Raw genomic sequence first — 20272 nt, 5'->3', positions numbered from 1 at the left:
CTAATAACTCTGAATGATGTGAAGATGAATGTGGGGAAGAAATTTTCACTTGTAAGAAATGTAAATCATTAGCAGTTAGCAATTAAAATATGAGAGAGAGAGAGAGAGAGAGAGAGAGAGAGAGAGAGAGAGAGAGAGAGAGAGAGAGAGAGAGAGAGAGAGAGAGAGAGAGAGGAAGTATACAGGTCTATTAGAATCATTACAAAGGAGAATGACTAAAAGGATACAGTGGATGAGGAGTATTCCTTACGAGGCGAGATTGAAGCTGTTAAATTTACATTCCTTTCGAGAGACATAGGTTAAGAGGAGGAACCTGATAGAAGTCCTTTACAGTGGTATAAGGGTTATAACAAGGGGGGACGTAAGCAAACTCGTAGGCTCAGCAACCAAGACAGATCAAGAAATAACGGGTTCAAAGTTGAAAAATTTAGGTTTTAGAAAGAGATAGGAAGAAATTGGTTCTCAAATAGAGTGGTAGATGAATGGAACGGACTCGTAATCATGTTGTTTGCGCTAAGACGTTAGGGAGCTTTAAAGAGAAGACTAGATGGATTTATGGATGGGGATGATAGGTGGAAATAGGTAGATATATTTCATACAGGACTTGCCACGTATAAGCTTGGTGGCTTCTTGCAGCTTCCCTTTTTTCTTATGTTTTTATGTTCTTATGTTGTTTTTGTCTTTGACCTGCGCCCCTATTACGTAAAAAGAAAAAAAAATGTTTCCACAAGCACCAGCAGGAGCGGGTCGTGTTTCAGGTGAGGGGGAAGCGCTGCTCATCACCCGCGACAGTAATGGCGACACTAAGCACACAGGTTCATGGTGTTTATTTTCCATGTCTTTCTGTTTTGCGCTGCTCTGACGTGGCGGCGCGTTTTGAGGATGGGCCGTGGGAGGGAGCAGGGACAAATATAGAACCAAGAGTTAGTAATAGTGAACATCAGAGCTTTTGTAGTATAAGCAAGTTTATCCTCTTTTTAATAGCTTCCCTTTTTTATTCATTGTTTTTTATATCCATCTTTTTTTATGTACCTTGTTTTATATGTACTTTCTTTCAAACTTCTTTGTTTTTATATTTCTTTCCATCCTTCTTTTTATCGTGACAGCACAAGATCATTTTTTTTTTTTTTCATGTATAGCAAAGGTTGTCGATTGGCTTATAGAACAAAAAGGAGGGGGAAGGAAAGGATTCTAAAATAGCACTCCTTTATTATCCCCTGCTCACCCGCCCCGACCCCCCCATAAAAAAAAAAAGTGTTAAGGCACTTGATTTGACGCAACATGTGAAGGTGTGGTAATAAGACGATACGGGCCTTACACTTTTCACAACCGGCAGTTTACGTCACCACTTATACGCCTGAGAGAGTTATAAGCAACTAGAATCTTTGGGTATAACGTATCCCTTGTTCCAATCGGTGCTTTGAGAGAGAGAGAGAGAGAGAGAGAGAGAGAGAGAGAGAGAGAGAGAGAGAGAGAGAGAGAGAGAGAGAGAGAGAGAGAGAATCTGATCACTACTTCAAAATCATAAATTACCTTCTTTTTTTTAATTCGTTCCCTTTATTCTAACCTTTGCAACTCCCTCCCCCTCTCTCTCTCTCTCTCTCTCTCTCTCTCTCTCTCTCTCTCTCTCTCTCTCTCTCTCTCTCTCTCTCTCTCTCTCTCTCTCTCTCTCTCTCTCGGAAGAAATGTTTACCTTGTGACATCATTTCAGTCACTTTGTGCTCTCAAGTGGCGGTGATGTCTTCGCCTTCACATCACCTCACTCGTAGTGAAGAGTCTTACGTCCTAACTGCCTTCCCTCTGACATTAAGCAAAATTACAACAAAAACATTGAGATTTATTACGATCTTTATCTATTCATATATTTACTTGAGTTTTTACTCTGTGTCGAAGTCATTTCACATGGTTCAGTATATTAACTAAGTCTTTTCTTCCGCCTGTCTTTACAGTGACTAGAATGCTTATAACATTGAAATCACAAGTCAGGCATTGCACTTTTAACAGCAGACAAATCCAGAGCCCATATTTTGAAGTGCTTAATTAAGAAGTATTTCCTAGTACATAAAAATGGTGGCAGCAGTGGGATTAGAAATGTGTTTCCTTGGCCATCACCTATACACAAGCAAGAACTAGAAAAAAGAAGTATATATATTTCCTAGTACATAAGTCCACATTAAAATCATGATGCAGTAAATACTCACAAGAAAAATGTCAAACACTAACTTTGGAAACGAGGTAAAAGAATAAATAGATAAAATGATTATAGAATATTGATGACGCAATATTGTTTCTGGCCATCAGTCAGCCTACATAGAAAAGAAAGGTTCAGTGAAGTCCTCCGTGTTCTTGCGTGCTGAATGTCTGAGTCCTTGAAGTTCTTGGGCGAGGGCGTTCCTCTCCTCCAGGTGTTGTATCATCTGGTCCAGGCGTGACTTCAGGTTTTCGAACATCTGCGTGTGTTGCTCCAGCGTCTTTTTCACCACCATGTCCTCATCCTTCTGTCCACAATCGACTTCGTTGTTGTCGCTGTCATCGTCGTTATCATCAGTTTGAAAGAAATCCGCCATATTTTCGGAGAAGACCACGAATTTCTCTATGAGTTTTTCTATTTTACATCTGAGTGTTGCAGCAGGCGGCGCGCCCCTGTCAGTGGAGTTCGTCCCCCGTGGCACGTTGTCGCCGCCAACCCGGAAATGCTCTAGCACCTTCACAAACAAGTTCGGGATCTTCTCTCTCTCGTCGTACTTGTTGGCAAGGCACAAATTGCGGAACCATGGGAAACACATGTCGATCTTCAGCAGCAGATAGATCCTCCCTGTCTGCTTGCAGTAACGGAGTCTCTTCTTGTTGCAGGATGGACTCTTAAGCAAGGTGACGAAAAACGCCCCGACGGTACAGACGAGCAGCAGGAAGAGACTGATGGAGAGCAGCGGGTAGTCCAAGTTGGCGTTGAGGAAGTTATCGTCGTAGTTGAGGTCACCGATCATCCACACCATCACCTGCACCATGGAAAGCGGCACGGAGCTGAAAGGCCTCTGTTCCTTCAGCAGTAGGTGGAAGGCGAAGGAGAACACGAACACCACCATGCCCAGATACATGAGGCCCTTGGCATAGCTTTTGAAGAACCTGACGTTGATAGCCGAGTACATGACGAACTGCGGCAGCTTGTTGATGTTGTGGATGAGATCGAGCCACACGAGGAGCAGGGCCAGAATGCCACATTCCCACGCGTACACCTGCACGGAAGTCACTAATGTAATAGTAGTAATAGTAGTAGTAGTAGAAGTAGTAGTAGTAGTAGTAGTAGTAGTGGTAGTAGGAGTAGTTGTAGCAGTAGTAGTAGTAATAGTAGTAGTAGTAGTAGTAGTAGTGGTAGTAGGAGTAGTTGTAGCAGTAGTAGTAGTAATAGTAGTAGTAGTAGTAGTATCAGTAGCAGTAGTTTTTGTTATTGTTGTTGTTATTATTGTTACTGTTTTTGCTTACTGGCAAAATGTATGTAACAACAGATGTACATTATCTGCCAAGTAAGACCGTTACTGTACTAGAGAACGCTCTTGGTGACCCTCATAAAGAAAACCTGAAGGGAAGCACCTGACGGGGACACTGTGGCTGGAGGAGTGGCTGAGACAGTCCTTTTGTGGATGTGACTTACCGATTTGATGCCGTAGGTGAGGTCACAAGTGGAGGTGGGGAGCAGAGCCACCAGGGACAGAACCATAATGGGCAGGTGCAGCAGGAACATCTCCACGTGGCGCATCCCTATCTGGGGGAGCGAGGACGAGGCTCAGTAGTGAATAAATTATAAGAACATAAGAAAATAAGAGAAATTGTAAGAAAACATCAGACCGTTAGGTAGTACTTTCTGTGAATGCAACGGGAATTCTAATAGCCACTAGTACAGAAAAGGAAAAATTCTGATAGGATAGATTGATTGAGAAGAGGAGGAGGAGGAGGAGGAGGTGAAAAGAAGGAAGAAGAGATATTTTTCTCGGCCCTTTTGACTTTATAAAATTCCTTGCAAATTTTTTCTGTACTGGTCTCACTCATCTTCGAAATATTTACTTTGCTACCAATCTCCTTACTTATTCACTCCGTATTACTTATTCACTCCATATTACATTGTTGTTCAGCTCCTGACTTTATAAAAAAAAAAAACTTCCTTAATTTTTCTGTTACTTTCATCCAACTACAAAAATTGACCTTTGTTACACATCTTCCTATATAAATGGTTCATTCTACATTATGTACATTATCATCGCAACCTCCGACTTTGGCCCGTATTCAGAAACGCTTTGCTCTCTCACCACGACTATTTTCAAAGGCTATAGAGATGATTAGCCGAGGTCTCAAGACGGTTTCTACTGTTAGTCATGCAGAAATCTTGTTAACATGCCACTAGAACCGTAAAAACACCCTTGAAAACCCGTTTAATTTCAACTAAAGCATTTTGAAAGTAGTGGAGGTGGGAGGTTCCTTGCTTTCTTTCCAATGTGAATCCAACCCCACTCCTACACATCCCCTTTGCACTTGCCTTCCTTAGACAAATCGCCTCCGCCAGCACCTGCAGGAACAGAGCCACGGCTAGATGGAGGTGGACTTCTAAGGTGGTGAAGGCTCCAGGGGGACTCCAGGACGGTATGCTCTCCTCCACTATTCCTCCATCTCCGCTCAGGCTGCCGCAGATCTCCTCTTTCGTCAGGTTGTATTGTCTTTCTATTTGCTTCCAGTTTCTGAAAGAGAAAAGTGTTGTTGAAGCGTCACGTGTGTGTGTGTGTGTGTGTGTGTGTGCGTGTTCGTTCGTTCGTTCGTTCAGCAATCAACTCAATGCTAACTACTGATTCGTCTGTCCCTCCATCTGGTTCATTGAGATTGACTTTCCATAAACTTTAGGCATTAGACGCTTTGGTCGTCTGGCAACCTTAGCTTACCCCCCCCCTCCCTCTCTCTCTCTCTCTCTCTCTCTCTCTCTCTCTCTCTCTCTCTCTCTCTCTCTCTCTCTCTCGTTTATTCCTCTATAATTATCTCGTTCGCTTTTCATTCTACTCTCTTCCTCCCCATGTACTCGTTACTGTGTCCTTTCTTTCCTACGTCTTTCCATTTCCTTCCCTGTGTCTCTCTTTTCTTTCACCTTCCATCGCTTCCATTTCTTTCACTTCATTTTTTTTTTTCCTTTTTTCTCTCGTTCATAATCCGCTAATCGTGTTTAATGACTTCATATTGTGTGAAAAATAAATTATGCATCGAGATTTCTAAAACTGCGCTAAACGAGGCAGGAAGATTATACGCTTGTCTGTCTGTTATGTCTGTCTGCCTGTCTGTCTGTCTGTCTGCTTCAAAGCCTGACGTTACCACTTTGAATGCATAAAAAAACCTTCAACTCAAATTTTCACATTCAATGTTTTGATCTCTTCCACAACACTGAGACCTCTATTCTGAAACGCTCAGCTTTTTCACCACGACTGTTTTCAAAGGCTACAGAGATGAATAGCCGGATTCTCAAGAGTGTCTTTCCTGTTGATAATGTAAAAATCTTGTTAATCTGTCACTAGAATAATAGAAACACTTTTAAAAACCAATGAAACTTCAACGAGAGCCTTTAAGAAAGTAGTGGAGCTGCAGTTTCAGATATGGATCTAGAGGTCGCGCTACACTCACGTGATGTACAGCAGGAAGCGGATTAGCGCCCAGACGAGGAACACTCGCAGCAACAGCAGCGACAGGAAGAGCCAGCGGGCGTAGGAGCTCCATTTATAACGAAGCCACGCCTCCACCAGTGGGTGCTGCAATAGTTCCAGGTTTTCGCAGCCCACCATCACGCCTACCGGATGTTCCTCCAGGCTGGCTCCTGCAACGGACCCTGCTTGACACGCGTGCTTCACATGGGACACTAAACATGGCAACAAAGGAAAGCAGAAGAGAGAAAGTTGGAAAGAACAGCGATGGAGAATGTTGAGGTGGATAATGGGTATATCATTCAGAGAACATCTACGAAATGAAAAAGTGAGAAGGGGAGCAATAGTGGAATGCATTACAGAAATTATAAGAAGATAAAAAATAAAAAAAAACTGGTATGGCCACGTACTAGAAAGAGAAGACCAGAAATCAGAAATCAATTGAAAGTCTAGAGAGAACCAGTTGAGGGAAGAAGATCAGAAGGAAGATAGAGAATAAGATAAAGGGATGGAACTACGATAGAATTGCAAAGGATAGGAGTCACAGAGGAAGATGTAAGGGACATAGACAAAAGGAGGAGACTCGTACATGGCGCCAACCCTTCACTCTAGGGAAACAACAAGAGAAGACTAAACATGACGGATAACCTCAGCACTGGCACTCACTAAAGACAAGCAGGTACATTAACAGAGCAAAGATCAAGAGTTATCATAACGACACTATGCAGACGCATGAGAGACCGTGGTTACCGTTCTGTAGGTAGGTGGCGTCTTCAAGGAGCTGGAAGTTGTTTATGGCACCTTTCCGGCAGCGCGTCATGATTTCACAGGCAAGATCCGGGAAGGGCTGAATGATATCCCGGAAGTTACGGGACGGCGGCTCCTTCACCGTCCTGTCCAGTCCGCACCCAGTCTGCCACCACTTGCTCCTGAAGATCTTTTCTAGAAGCACCCTGTAACCCAAATGAAAATTAAAAAAGATGTGCAGACACTTTGCAAAGCAAATACAATCGTGTGTGTGTGTGTGTGTGTGTGTGTGTGTGTGTGTGTGTGTGTGTGTGTGTGTGTGTGTGTGTGTGCGCGCGCGCGTGCGTGCGTGCGTGCGTGCGTGCGCGTTTGCGTGTACCTGTTTTTCGTGCTGATGATGCGTTGGCTGTATTCGTGAAGTCTTCTCGCCAGGTCTTCCGGCAGCGACTTGAAGTTCTCCAGTAGCAGCTCGACGGTCTCAGGATGGTCGCCCTGGATGGCCAGGTCCAGGGCGTACCTTTTGTCTTCGTCTTGCTCGTTCCCGAGGCCGGAGTCGGCATCGAGTAGTATCTTGCAACATTCGCGACTTCCTGCGGCTGCTGCAGCGTGCAGGGCCGTTTTCTTTTTGCTGTAATCCTTTGCCCGCAGCACGGCACTTCTGTTTACGAGGAAACGCACCACCTCAGCGTGGCCGGCGGCGGCTCCCACATACAGGGATGACCTTCCGCGATTGTCGAGGGCGTTGATTCTTGCTCCGCGATTCAAAAGGAGGCAGCATGCTACCTTGGAGCCCTCCTCGGCGGCGATGTGCAGCGGCGTCACGCCTTTATCGTCGCTGAACCTGACGTCGATGCCATCGTGGGCCAGCATCATCTGCAGCATGCCGGGTCGCCGGTATACGAGCCGGAAGTGCAACAGTGACTCGCCGGGGCTACAGGTGGGCGAGGCGCCAGCCTGAATCAGCATACTGAAGCTGGCATCGTCCATCTTGGCAGCACAGCTGAGCGCCGAAAGGTTCCTATTGTCCCTAACGTTGAGTAGACGCTCCACGTTCTGACAACTCAGTAAATATTCGAGGCACTTGTGGGCTCTGCTGGACACCGCGAGGTGGAGGACGGTGCTGTTTTCGTTATTTCTTTCTGTTAAGGAGGCGCCTCTCTCTGCCAGCATCCGCACACACACCAGCTTGTTGTTCCTCACGGCTTCCATGAGGGGCGTGTTGCCGCTTCTGTTTCGCGCGTCGATCGAAGCACCCGAATCCAGAAGAAACTCCAACAAAACATTGAAACCTTTCCTGGCCACCACGTGGAGCAGTGTGTTGCCGCCGACGTCGCAATACCCTAGACTGTCTTCATCGGGAAGCAGCTCCTTGCAACACCTGTAGTGACCTTTTTGAGCGGCCAGGAACAACGGCGGCGGCACGTCCGGGATGCTATGGTGGGTGTAGCTGGAAGCAAGCAGGCGGCAACACTTCATGTATCCCTTGGCGGCAGCGTGGTGCAACGGCAGCCATTTGGTCTTGTCCTGCATCGTGGGGTTGGCTCCCTCCTTCAGCAGCAGCTCCACCACCGCGTCCCAACCCTCCCGGGCCGCGTAGTGCAGAGGAGTCATCTGGTCGCTCTTCCGCCGCGCATCCAAGATGAGGTGGCCTGTGGTTCGGTGGTTGTCAAGGAGGAGCTGGCATAGCTGAAGGCGGCCGTCCCGCGCCGCGATGTGCAGCGGGGTGTGCTCGGCGTGGTCCTTGGTGTTCACTTTGGCACCCTTCTCCAGCAAGCGGACCACCACCTCGCCACACCGGTCCACCCATGTCTTCCTGGCCAGGGCATGCAGGGGCGAGGACCCATCCTTCTCGTCCAGGACATTGACATTTCTCTCGTCCTCCAGCAGGCGAAGGCAGAGGTCATGGTCCTGCGCGGCGATGGCTTGGTGCAGCATGGCGCTCCTGTGTGGGAGGTGACAGGCGTTACTCGGGTGTGTCAAAGGGGACCAAGGGGGAAGAGCAGGACAACACACTGAGCACATCCATTAACCCTTTAACCGCTACGGCTTCTTAGGTTTCATAAAGTGTTGTTGTGGAAGCGTGAAAAGTGGTTTCGAAAGACACTGCTGACAGCAAAAGGAGTGATGGAGTTGTTCAAACCTTTTAGTGACTGCAGATTGTGTTTTGGTCACCTGAGTCGCCGAGGATATCTCAAATGAAGTAATGATTGCCATAGCTATTAGAAGTGACAGGAATAAGGAAGCACGGCGCAAGTAATCCCTGACCCCATGATACGATGTGATGTGACATGATATGAGAGGCATGGGGTTAAAATGCATCCTGTCCCCGCCCTTTATGGATCAACGTTTACCACACATTTTTTTTCCTACTGAATGTTCCAAAGCCTTTGACTCTCCTGCCCGTGACTGAAAAAGCGCAGCCACACTTTCCCTGTCTAGCATTGTATCGCCCTGCATGTATGTATGTGCATGTATGTTAGTATGTTAATATGTATGTATGTATGTATCTATCTATCTATCCATCTATATGTCCATCTAACTTTTTATCTATCTATCTGTCTATCTATCTATATGTCTATCTATCTATCTATCTATCTATCTATTTTTTTATCTATCTACCTACGTACATATCTATCCCTTTGTCTATCTATCTATTTATCTATTTGTCTATCTATCTACTTGCCTATTTCCCTATCTCTCCGTCTATCTATCTATCTATCTATCTATCTATCTATCTATCTATCTATCTATCTATCTATCTATCTATCTATCTATCTATCTATCTATCTATCTATCTATCTATCTATCTATATATATATATATATATATATATATATATATATATATATATATATATATATATATATATATATATATATATATATATATATATATATATATATATATATATAACCAAGCATATATAAACAAAACACATAAAACAGACAAACAAATAGACCAACCAATCAAATAACCAGCCAATCAACACACGATGCATCACCATCAACACAAAAGAACACACACACACACACACACACACACACACACCTTTTCTCTGCCTGGTCACCTCCTGTGTTGTATCTTTCTCATCTCTTCCCTATTTACTCCCCTCTGCTCTATTTGTGTCTCCACTCGGTCTCTTCAGCTGAGGCTACCCGCGCCCTTTCGTGCCTGAAGAAGTACATTCGCTTCTTACTTAGATTAACTTTTTCTCCCTCTGTATAGTGCTCCTGCAGGGGAAGGATTCTTAATTTTTCTTTCTGTGTCCGCCTTCGCCTCTCTCTCTCTCTCTCTCTCTCTCTCTCTCTCTCTCTCTCTCTCTCTCTCTCTCTCTCTCTCTCTCTCTCTCTCTCTCTCTCTCTCTCTCTCTCTCTCTCTCTCTCCACTTGTCTGTGTGATCTATAATCTCTCACATTTCTCTTCACACACACACACACACACACACACACACACACACACACACACACACACACACACACACACACACACACACACACACACACACACACACACTCATACACGCACCTTACTTAACCCCGTGCACCGCGTGATACCCTTCTTACACACACTGAAAGGACACACTGCTTTGATCTAAACACTCAGAGTCCTAATGAAATGTCAGCAGAACATAAACAACAGGATGCATTACAAACTTCGTCATTTCTTCACTCATTTCCGGAGAGAAGACTATATGATCATTTCTTTGTTTACGTTTTCTTTCTATCTTGTTGGAAAGTTGGAGAGAGAGAGAGAGAGAGAGAGAGAGAGAGAGAGAGAGAGAGAGAGAGAGAGAGAGAGAGAGAGAGAGAGAGAGAGAGAGAGAGAGACTATACGTATATATTAGTGTAATGGTATATGTATCATATAAGTAACTGAGTGTGTTGTGGTATTTGTGTGTGTGTGTATGTGTGTGTGTGTGTGTGTTTTATTATTTCCTTTGTTATCTGCTTTCCAACGTTTTTATTCTATTCCATTTTAGGAGCGACGAGTACACACACACACACACACACACACACACACATTCTAGCTTTAGTGCTACGGAAAAAGAGCAAAAGGTTGAATGTGAAAATTTGAATTAGTTTTTTTTTTTTTTCATGCGTTTAAAGTGGCAACATCACCCTTCGAGGCAGACAGACAGACAGACAGACAGACAGACAGACATAACAGACAGACAAGCGTATAATCTTCCTGCCTCGTTTAGCGCAGTTTTAGAAATCTCGATGCATAATTTATTTTTCACACAATAAGAAGTCATTAAACACGATTAGCGGATTATGAACGAGAGAAAAAAGGGAAAAAAAATGAAGTGAAAGAACTGGAAGCGATGGAAAGTGAAAGAAAAGAGAGACACAGGGAAGGAAATGGAGAGACGTAGGAAAGAAAGGACACAGTAACGAGTACATGGGGAGGAAGAGAGTAGAAGGAAAAGCGAATGAGATATAGAAGAATAAAAGAGAGAGAGAGAGAGAGAGAGAGAGAGAGAGAGAGAGAGAGAGAGAGAGAGAGAGAGAGAGAGAGAGAGAGAGTAATGCAGGGACCCTCAGCACAAACACTGCCATCCATTTCTTTGACTTCTCAGCTTCACTGCAGTTAATTAAAAAGAAAACTCCACTGTTGCCATGGTGATCACGTGACTGAGTGTCCACTTCTACAATGCAGTGTGGGGGGACTATGCTATGCGCTAAATGTCAGTGTGGTGATGACCTGCTGCTGGTGACCCTTGTACAGTGGCTGTCATAAGTTGTCACTTTCGATTTCTTCTGTGTTTTCCGTTTTCTTTTGTACTAATCTCCGGACAGTCATTATGTAACCCGAGAACTGATACTCTTATTTGCTTATCTAACAAAAAAATATGGTTGCCTTCTCCGATTTCTTCATTATTTTCCGTTTTTTTTGTTCATAGTCACTTAATCTGCTGACAGTCATTAAGTAACCTGAAATTGATAGACTCTTAGCATATCAGACTTCTGTGTAAGTGGTTGTGAATGGTTCTTGTAGGCTTGTTATTTGTGTTCTTGGTTGTGGGCGAGTTGTTTGTAGGTAGTTTAAGTGTTAGAAGTGTGATTGCGATGACAAGGAAGGCACTGTGGCATAAGACTTTCTTCTTTCTCTCACCCCTATTCTGTCCACCTCTCTAACGCAAGAGTTAACCAGTATTCTCAATCATTCATCCCTTTCTCTGGTAAACTCTGGAACTCCATGCCTGCTTCTGTATTCCCACCTTCCTATGACTTGAATTCCTTCAAGAGGGAGGTTTCAAGACACTTATTCATCAATTTTTGACCACTGCTTTGACCCTTTTATGGGACTGGCATTTCAGTGGGCATATTTTTTTTTATTGTATTTTTGTTGCCCTTGGCCAGTGTCCTTCCTAAGTAAAAAAAATAAAAATAAAATAAAATAATGATTACTGCAGTGTCCCCTTGCCAGTTTCTGAGAGAGCGGGAGAGCGAGGCTGGCTGGTGAGAGTCTGCATCTCGGCGACTAAACGACGTAAACGTTGAGGCGGCGAGGCGGCGAGGGAGGACTGGACTAGCCGGATGTTGACATTGTGACTCTGTGATGTTAATGGACGCTTCCACCATCATCATCGTGAGTATGGCTCTGTTTTGTGTTGAAAGAGTGTGCATGACTCATTCACGTGCCGTGGGGAAGGCAGGCCCGCCAGACTGCTGTGTGTATTTCAAGCATCAAATCTAAGCAATCACCTCTAATGCAACACTGGTGTGCAGGGATTTGCCTATTTCAGTAGTTGGTAAAGCTTTTAAATTTGTATTATAAGACTGCATCCCTGCTTCCTTGTACAACGCTCGGAAAACCGCGTGTTGTGGCTGGGAAAGTAATACCAAACTTCTGCAGGAGACTGATGACCTCCAGTATGAAGAGGAGCTACTGCGTAACCCATTCTCCGTCAAGCACTGGCTACGCTACACGGAACACAAGAAGGATGCACCAGCTGATAAACTTAACAAGGTGTACGAGAGAGCCTTGCTACAGATGCCAGGGAGCTACAAACTATGGCACCAGTACTTGAGGTGAGTGGGGGCAGGTGGAAGGGTTATGTGGTGATAGGGAGTGGAGAGAGGTGGAAAGGTTGTGTGGTGCTGAGTGGTGACAGGGAGTTGGGAATAAACATTGTATTTCTAGTGCGGTTGATTCATGCCAAAACTGCACTGTGTTGGAGATTAACAGATACAACACTGTGCTCCTGTAGTCTTATTTTGAAATGTCTAAACTAAATCTTGGGAAATATAGAAAATTGAAAGATTTTATATTATACATCAACAGTTTAAATAAGTGTCATGATACCTAATAATCTAGTAAAACCCACATTATAAATGAGTTAATTTTGTACATTTGTAACATCATAAATTTGCCTTATTATTTTCACTATCTTCATGGTCTTTATATGAGTTCTTTTTTTGTATTTATATGGCTTTGTTTTATGTTACCAACTCCTTCATTCACCTGCTGTCCATTCTTTAGCACTCTCCTTAGTCCTTATCTGACTGTGTTGCTTCAGGCTAAGGATGCAGCAGGTGAAGGGACGCTGCATCACTGACCCAGAGTATGAGAGCGTCAACAACACATTTGAGCGTGCGCTGGTCTTCATGCACAAGATGCCACGGATCTGGATTGACTACTGCCAATTCCTGATGAACCAGCGCAAGATTACCAGGACCAGAAAGGTGAGTGTTGGGTGCAGGACCTGGGAGGTGATATTCATGTCTGTGCTGCTGCTGCTGTTGTGAGCATTTTATTGATGTTTTGAATGTTTGTTCTGTTGTGATTGTTGTTAAGTTCATTGGTATATGTGAGTACATCTTTTGCTAAAATAAACTTTGTTTTCTTATCACTTCATTGATTGTGGTTTGTAAAAGGTTTAATTTGTATTATTATTATTTTTAGTTGATAGTTTTGGAGTAATGTTTTTTTACTGGTCATTGCTTCTCTTTCTATTTACCATCTTAATTCATATTGTTATTTTTATCTTAAATTCATTCAGCTGTTTTATCTCTATTCAGTGTATTATTTCTATCTGGCTTCTAGTTATAATTCTTCTAGAAGCAGCTCAGCATCATATGCCATGGGTGACTCGGGAAGGAGCCACATAACTCCATAAGTTCAACATTGCAGACATTTGACCGTGCCCTGTGTGCGCTGCCCATCACCCAGCACAACCGCATCTGGCCACTCTACCTTAAGTTTGTCATGGCTTACAGCATCCCAGAAACAGCTGTGCGTGTGTGGAGGAGGTACCTCAAGGTGGGTTTACCTTATTTTTGCTTTCTTTGCATTTATCCTTAGCTGTTTCAGACATGCCCACAATGCTAATCATCCTGTATCTTCCTGGTGGAAAGGTGTATCTGGGCATCCACCTTATAGGGGATTTCTGCAGCATTAGGAGCACCAGATAAACAGGCAGATAACAAAAGCTACCCACTACAGGAATAAGAACAGCAATAACTACATTTCTTAGACTAACACTTGCCCATAGATGTAAAATTCTGGGAATTGAAATGATGATAGTATCAGCAATGCATCTCATTGGTTGTGCTTTTCTTTAGCTGTGCCCAGAGGATACTGAGGACTGCATCAGCTACCTCATCTCCATTGGACGGCTGGAGGCAGCAGCCAAGAAGTATGAGTGGTGCGTCAACACAGATACCTTCACCTCTAAATATGGTAAATCCAAGCACCAGCTGTGGTCTGAGCTGTGTGAACTCATCTCCAAGAACCCACAGGTAAGTGGTATAGAGGGACTGGAAGCTTGTGGTGCTGTGTCTGCCTCCCCACTGCATCATTTTCTGACTGTGTACAGTTTTCCTCTGTATCTATGTTGTTCTACCTTTGTCATTATACAGATATCCAGTATTCAGCAAACTTTTTTTATTTTTATTTTTTGTGGTTTTGAAATAGAGTGATAGTGATCGTAATGATGATCCCTCCTGCATCTATTGCCCCCACAGGAAACAAGCTTGAAGAATGCAGAGGCCATCATCCGCCATGGCCTGCAGAGGTACACAGACCAAGTTGGAATGCTGTGGAACTCTCTTGCCGAATACTACATCATCAGTGCCCTGTTTGAGAGAGTGAGTGTTGCTGGGAGTATTACCATGGCCATGCTCAGCTTTATTAGAAGGATAAATTCTTGTGTTCAACAATTCAAGTAACCATCTCAAATACATGACCATACCAGACCATCAGAGACAAATTTATAGTGTACTAGAAAACCTCTTTTTGTTTTATGTGATTAGTTTACATAATTAACATTTATTTTTCTTGTTATTTTCAAGGTTCAAATGTATAGTAATTGATAATATGAATAATGTGTATAATAATTATTCATGTACAGTAACTCTGGATCTACATCAAAACAAACATGTGGCTGATCAAGTTCTCATTCTCCTCACTACACCAGCACGTGTCTTGCCAGCATACCCAGTTCTTAACTTCTTCCTTCCTGGGATGTTTCTTCCACTCTCTCCACACAGCTGACATGCACTGAGCTACAGCACATGTGTAGGCAGGCATCTTCAGTCACTGTGAACCTTAACATGAATCACATACTGGCAGCCAGACTTGTTAGAGCCAATAAGAATTCAAGTCAGAGGTCAAGATTCGGTCATCAGCAACATCACATACGTACTATTTTGCTACGAATACTATGCCTTTACATAACCTCTGTCTCAAGCAACTCTGTATATGGTAGAGTTTAGGGTGGTACTCTATTAAAGCATATCCAATGAGGGCTGAAAGAAAATTATGCTGACCTCCTATCATGGCTAATTTTATGGAACTGACAAATGTAGCTTCAATGAAATGTAATATCAAACCATGTAAGCATGACACTAGTCAACTTTGACCATTTCATCACATCATGGCATCAACCAACTGTCCCCTGTGTGTTGACTGTCCATTTTTCAGTTTTTGAACACAGGAACTGGCCATTAGAGACTCTTGTCAGATTTAAGTCCTTGATTATGTTGCATATATCAAGAAACCAATCTAGGGAACAAGATCATTGATGAATAAACTCCCACTGAACCCATATTCTGCTATGGAGTAAATAAAAACACAGTCCCACTAGTCATCCATCACCAGGACACAGATGGCACTGCCACCCATGTCTTCCCCACAGGCCAGGGATGTGTATGAGGAAGCCCTACGCAGCGTGATGACAGTCCGGGACTTCACACAAGTGTTTGACTCATATGCCCAGTTTGAGGAACTGATGCTGAAACGGCGCATGGAGGAGGTGGGGCCTGAGGCAGACCTGGAGGATGAGACTGACATAGAACTCAGGTATTTGCTCCTTGATCTTGCTGTTCAATCTCTTTCCATCTGTTTTGTGCATCTTCTGACCTCTTGAGAACAATCCTATTCCTCATCACCTGATCTGTGCAATCCTCCTTCCCACCTCACACAGGCTGGCACGCTATGAGGACCTAATACAGAGACGACCTTTGCTGCTGAACTCAGTCATGCTGCGGCAGAACCCCCACAATGTGCTGGAGTGGCAAAAGAGAGTGACTCTTTACGAAGGGCAGCCGAAGATGGTGGGTGGTGAATGTGGTGACTAGGGTGGTATTTATAGTAGTGGTGGTGGTGTGAATGCTTGTGTGAAGTCAAGTCTACTAAAGTGTGGTTCAAGATAAGACCCATGTTTGACTCCTAGGATGGGTTGAGATAAGAAGCTTGTATGTGTGTGCATCTTGTGAACATTTCTCGTCTCTGGCAGATTGTGACGACTTACATGGAAGCAGTGAAGACCATAGACCCCAAGCAGGCCACCGGTAAGCTGTACTCCCTGTGGGTCAACTTTGCTAAATTCTATGAGGACAACGGGCAGATCGTGGATGCTCGGATCATCTTCCAGCGTGCCACGGAGGTCACCTATGTGAGGGTGGACGACCTGGCCAGCGTGTGGTGCGAGTGGGCAGAGATGGAAATACGGCACGAGTGAGTATTGTTGTATTTGTTGTGTTTGTGTGAATCTAGCAATACTTACTAGTGTAACAACTGTAAAAACCCTTGTCACTACCCCCTGTTGTAACTATACCTGGCACTCATCATTAGTGTAGCAACAGTAAAACCTCTATCACCGCTCCCTGTTGTTATTATACCTGGCACTCGTCTTCCAGCAATGAGGAGGAGGCACTCAAGCTGATGAAGCGAGCCACAGCACCGCCGCCACACAAGGTTGCCTACAATGATGAGAGTGAGCCAGTGCAGCGTCGTGTGTACAAATCCCTCAAGCTGTGGTCCATGTATGCTGACCTGGAAGAGAGTCTTGGCACCTTCAAGTCCTGCAAGGCTGTGTATGACCGTATCATTGACCTGCGCATCGCCACACCTCAGATTATTATCAACTATGGCATGTTCCTTCAGGTGTGTGTGTGTGCCAGCTTTTTTTTTTTTAAACAAGGAATCAAGTTTCTTTTATTAGCTTTTCATGTTCTGTTTTTAATTTAGTTGCCAGCTTATATTATAGTGATGAATAGTCTTAATATATATGTGATTTTTGAGTATTGTTATGTATATTGTTAAGGACCTAGCATTTAAGCAATAGATTAATACAATTACTTGCCTTACAGGAAAGTAATTACTTTGAAGAAGCCTTTAAAGCATATGAAAAGGGGATTGCCTTGTTCAAGTGGCCATATGTGTATGACATCTGGAACACTTACCTCACCAAATTCCTGCAGAGGTACCAGGGCACCAAGATAGAGAGAGCAAGGGACCTCTTTGAGCAAGTAAGGCCTCCCACTGTATTGTATTGGAAACTCACCAGCTTTCTCATGTTATGATGTAGAGTTTGTTCTGAGTGAATGCTGGACACTCAGTTTGAAAATTACAAACATATCTGTAGGATAAACTTTGGTTAGGCAGTGGCATTCAGGGACCATCTGAAATTTGTAGATGGTTTAGTGAGAGCAAAGAAAAGGCATGTGAAAAAAGTAGCTTGTAGAGTGGTGGAACAGATGAAATTACAATAAAGTGGTGTGTGTGGCTATACTGAAAAAATGTAGTGAAAATTTAATAAAGGAACACTTACAAACATAGGGAATCTGCAAGAAGCCATCAGGCCAACACAGCAGTTTCTGTATTAAACAAACTTACCTATTTCCGTCTATTATCTCCATCCATAAATTTGTCTAATAACTCGGCACTAACAACCTGATTACCGAGCCCATTCCATTCATGTACCACTGTGTTTGAGAAGTAATTCTTCCTATCTCTTTTTAATCATACACCCCTGCCTGACTTACCATTTTGCTGCCACAGTGCCTGGAGAAGTGTCCGCCAAGCTACGCCAAGAACCTGTACCTGCTGTATGCCAAGATGGAGGAGGAGCACGGGTTGGCCAGACACGCCATGCAGGTGTACAGCCGCGCCACCAAGGCTGTGCCACCTGAGGAGAAGCTTGCCATCTACAACATCTACCTGCAGCATGCCCAGCAAATCTATGGCATCACCAAGACCAGGGAGATCTACCAGGTGAAGAGGAATAGTGTGTGGCTAGGTAGTGGTCAAAGCCGGGTTGTGTTGGAGCCAACGTTCCAGCAGGGTATTTCATGGTGGTGGGTAATTCCACTCCATAACCTGTGTTAGTTAATACATGCTAATTTACCAACTGTTGTCGGTTATGTAAAAAGGGATTGTAGTGTGTGGCTGGGTGGTCGTCTTGCTATCTACTGGTTTTTTTTTTTTTTAGTAGAAAATAATCTCATGTTTTAGGAACCTTAAAATCTATATACCACCAATTTAGTAGCTCTAGCAGATGCTTTGCTTAGTTCTCTAGAATCTTAGTATACTCTCCTATAGGACAAGTTAGGATTAGGGAAGAATGAGTTGTCAACATTGAATTCATAAAAGTTTTATTGATATCACCATATTACATACATTGACTCGGTTTTCTGTTTTGCTTCAGTACATAATTTCTCTCTAGTGCAAATACCGCAATGCTAACTTGCTGCTGATCCCGTCCCCCCCCCTGTCCCCATAAGGAAGCCATTGAGGACCTGCCAGACGAGGGTGCCCGGGAGATGTGCCTGCGCTTCGCTGACATGGAGAGGAAGCTTGGTGAGATTGACCGTGCAAGGGAGATCTACACCTACTGCAGCCAGATATGCGACCCACGCCTCACACAGGAGTTCTGGGCACGCTGGACGGACTTTGAAGTGGCTCACGGCAATGAGGACACCATGAAGGAGCTGCTGAGGATAAAACGGTCCATGCAGGCCAAATACAACACACAGGTTAGGGTTCTGTAGTTATTGGACAGTATTGTATTGTTACTGTGGTGAGCAGCTATGGTTTGTAAGATATACTGTGGGGGACATCCTGTGGCTCTGTGGAGAGAGAGAGAGAGAGAGAGAGAGAGAGAGGGGGGGAAGGGGGTATGTCATGTAATATCAGTACATCACCAGTTCTCTAATCCTCAGGTCAACATGATGTCAGCCCAAATGCTGGCCTCAGCAGACACTGTGGCTGGCACAGTGTCAGACTTGGCTCCAGGTGCAAAGGATGGTATGCGTATGTTGGAGGCGCGTGCAGTGGCCATGAACCAGCTGGAGGAGCCACCCACCAGCACCCCTGTCTCTGCACCCTCTGCTGTGGGAGGTAGTACCATTAGTTTCTCATAATTTTATCTTTTCTTTACTGTATTTTTGTATTTATTTTGTTTGGCTTAGTCCTGGTGATTCATTCTTGTTAGGTAGGTATCCTTCTGATTTGGAACTGAGAGAAGCTTTCTAGTTTCACTCTTACAATTGAAGCTTACTTTCCTCACTGTCTTCCTGTAACACCCCTGATTCAAAAGATGGGTAGTGTATTCAAGGAGCATGATGAAGGAAAAAGAGAAGAGAGGGAGGATAAAAAGACAAGGGAGAAGATGAAGGACACAGTCTGGCAGCAAACTATTCACATGTACTGATAATCACAACCCTTTACCTCCAGGTGGCGGCTCCAAAATCATGTTTGTGCGTGGCTCCACCACCAAGAGGGAGGAGGAGGTCGCTGACGCCGCCCGCACTGCCAATCCAGACGAGATTGATATTGATGATGAGGAAGACGATGACGACGAGGAGGATGGTAAGATGCTTGGCTGGTGTAGCTTGACATTTGATATTTCCTGTAATAACCCCAAAAATACACAGAGAATATGCACAGTGAAGTAATTTAGTGGAACATATTTTAAGTCATCAGTTTAAAGTAATATTCATAATTAAGGTCCTTGTATGGATTGAAATTTTTGCAATGATCTAAGTGGATGGGGACCTGTGGATACCTAGAAATGAGTTTTAAAATATGACTCAGTTACTCAGACATTCCAGCATAAAAAATACAGAGTCATGAGAGGAATGATACAGGTTTAGTATTACTGCAAACCTTCATCTCATATTGTTCTCCTTTACAGATATGCCACAGACAAGGGAAATTCCATCTTCAGTGTTTGGGCAGCTGAAAAAAGATGCAGATCAAAGTTAAAATCTCAGATCCTCAATAACATATATTTTTAATACCTCTAGTTATTTTATACATGAATAATTTAATAACATTTTGTGACAAATTCATGCATTTGCAATAAATTTTTTTAATATACTTGATTCCCTATTAATGGAATACCTTAAAAGAAACTTTAAAACAGTAACTGTTGATACATTTATCAAGTTGAAATTATCCCCAAAATATCCCCTGCAAAACTGTGGTAGCTGAGACAAGACACTAATAGGGCACACACAGCAAGATCTTTACTGAAACAATCTTGTTGAGGGAGAGAGAGATGCTGAGTGAGACATCTGACCTGTTTTTGCCAAGTTTGTCTTAGTCTCCATCACCACCACCAT

At 43.7% G+C, this 20272-nt stretch overlaps 2 protein-coding genes across 5 annotated transcripts; one reads left to right on the top strand and one right to left on the bottom strand.

The window, feature by feature from the left end:
- Window positions 1–2894: 2894 nt before the first annotated feature.
- Window positions 2895–10060, bottom strand: LOC135093556 (serine/threonine-protein phosphatase 6 regulatory ankyrin repeat subunit C-like). 2 transcript variants are annotated; one of them, XM_063992910.1, is made up of 7 exons: window positions 9945–10060; window positions 6799–8361; window positions 6423–6625; window positions 5656–5845; window positions 4532–4730; window positions 3653–3759; window positions 2895–3236 (listed from the first exon to the last, which is right to left on the bottom strand). In XM_063992910.1, the coding sequence occupies exons 2-7, from the start codon at window positions 8352–8354 to the stop codon at window positions 3044–3046; spliced, it is 2448 nt and encodes an 815-aa protein (XP_063848980.1). In that variant the 5' UTR covers window positions 8355–8361; window positions 9945–10060; the 3' UTR covers window positions 2895–3043. The 2 variants fall into 2 exon arrangements, with proteins under 2 accessions (XP_063848980.1, XP_063848981.1); XM_063992911.1 differs by lacking the exon at window positions 9945–10060 and adding an exon at window positions 9468–9686.
- Window positions 4561–20027, top strand: LOC135093554 (pre-mRNA-splicing factor syf1 homolog). 3 transcript variants are annotated; one of them, XM_063992909.1, is made up of 17 exons: window positions 4564–4699; window positions 11850–12011; window positions 12279–12454; window positions 12943–13108; window positions 13557–13685; window positions 13988–14164; window positions 14390–14512; window positions 15562–15725; window positions 15850–15979; window positions 16162–16382; window positions 16565–16811; window positions 17018–17176; window positions 17709–17921; window positions 18431–18682; window positions 18869–19046; window positions 19383–19517; window positions 19843–20027. In XM_063992909.1, exons 2-17 carry the CDS (start codon window positions 11982–11984, stop codon window positions 19911–19913), a joined length of 2571 nt encoding a protein of 856 aa, XP_063848979.1. In that variant the 5' UTR covers window positions 4564–4699; window positions 11850–11981; the 3' UTR covers window positions 19914–20027. The 3 variants fall into 3 exon arrangements, with proteins under 3 accessions (XP_063848977.1, XP_063848979.1, XP_063848978.1); XM_063992907.1 differs by having other exon boundaries at window positions 4561–4699; window positions 11836–12011; window positions 19383–20027; XM_063992908.1 differs by having other exon boundaries at window positions 19383–20027.
- Window positions 20028–20272: the final 245 nt, after the last annotated feature.

The sequence above is a fragment of the Scylla paramamosain genome, chromosome 43, assembly GCF_035594125.1.
Source record: "Scylla paramamosain isolate STU-SP2022 chromosome 43, ASM3559412v1, whole genome shotgun sequence".
NCBI classification, from domain to species: domain Eukaryota; kingdom Metazoa; phylum Arthropoda; class Malacostraca; order Decapoda; family Portunidae; genus Scylla; species Scylla paramamosain.
This window is presented reverse-complemented; position numbering and strand designations above follow the sequence as displayed.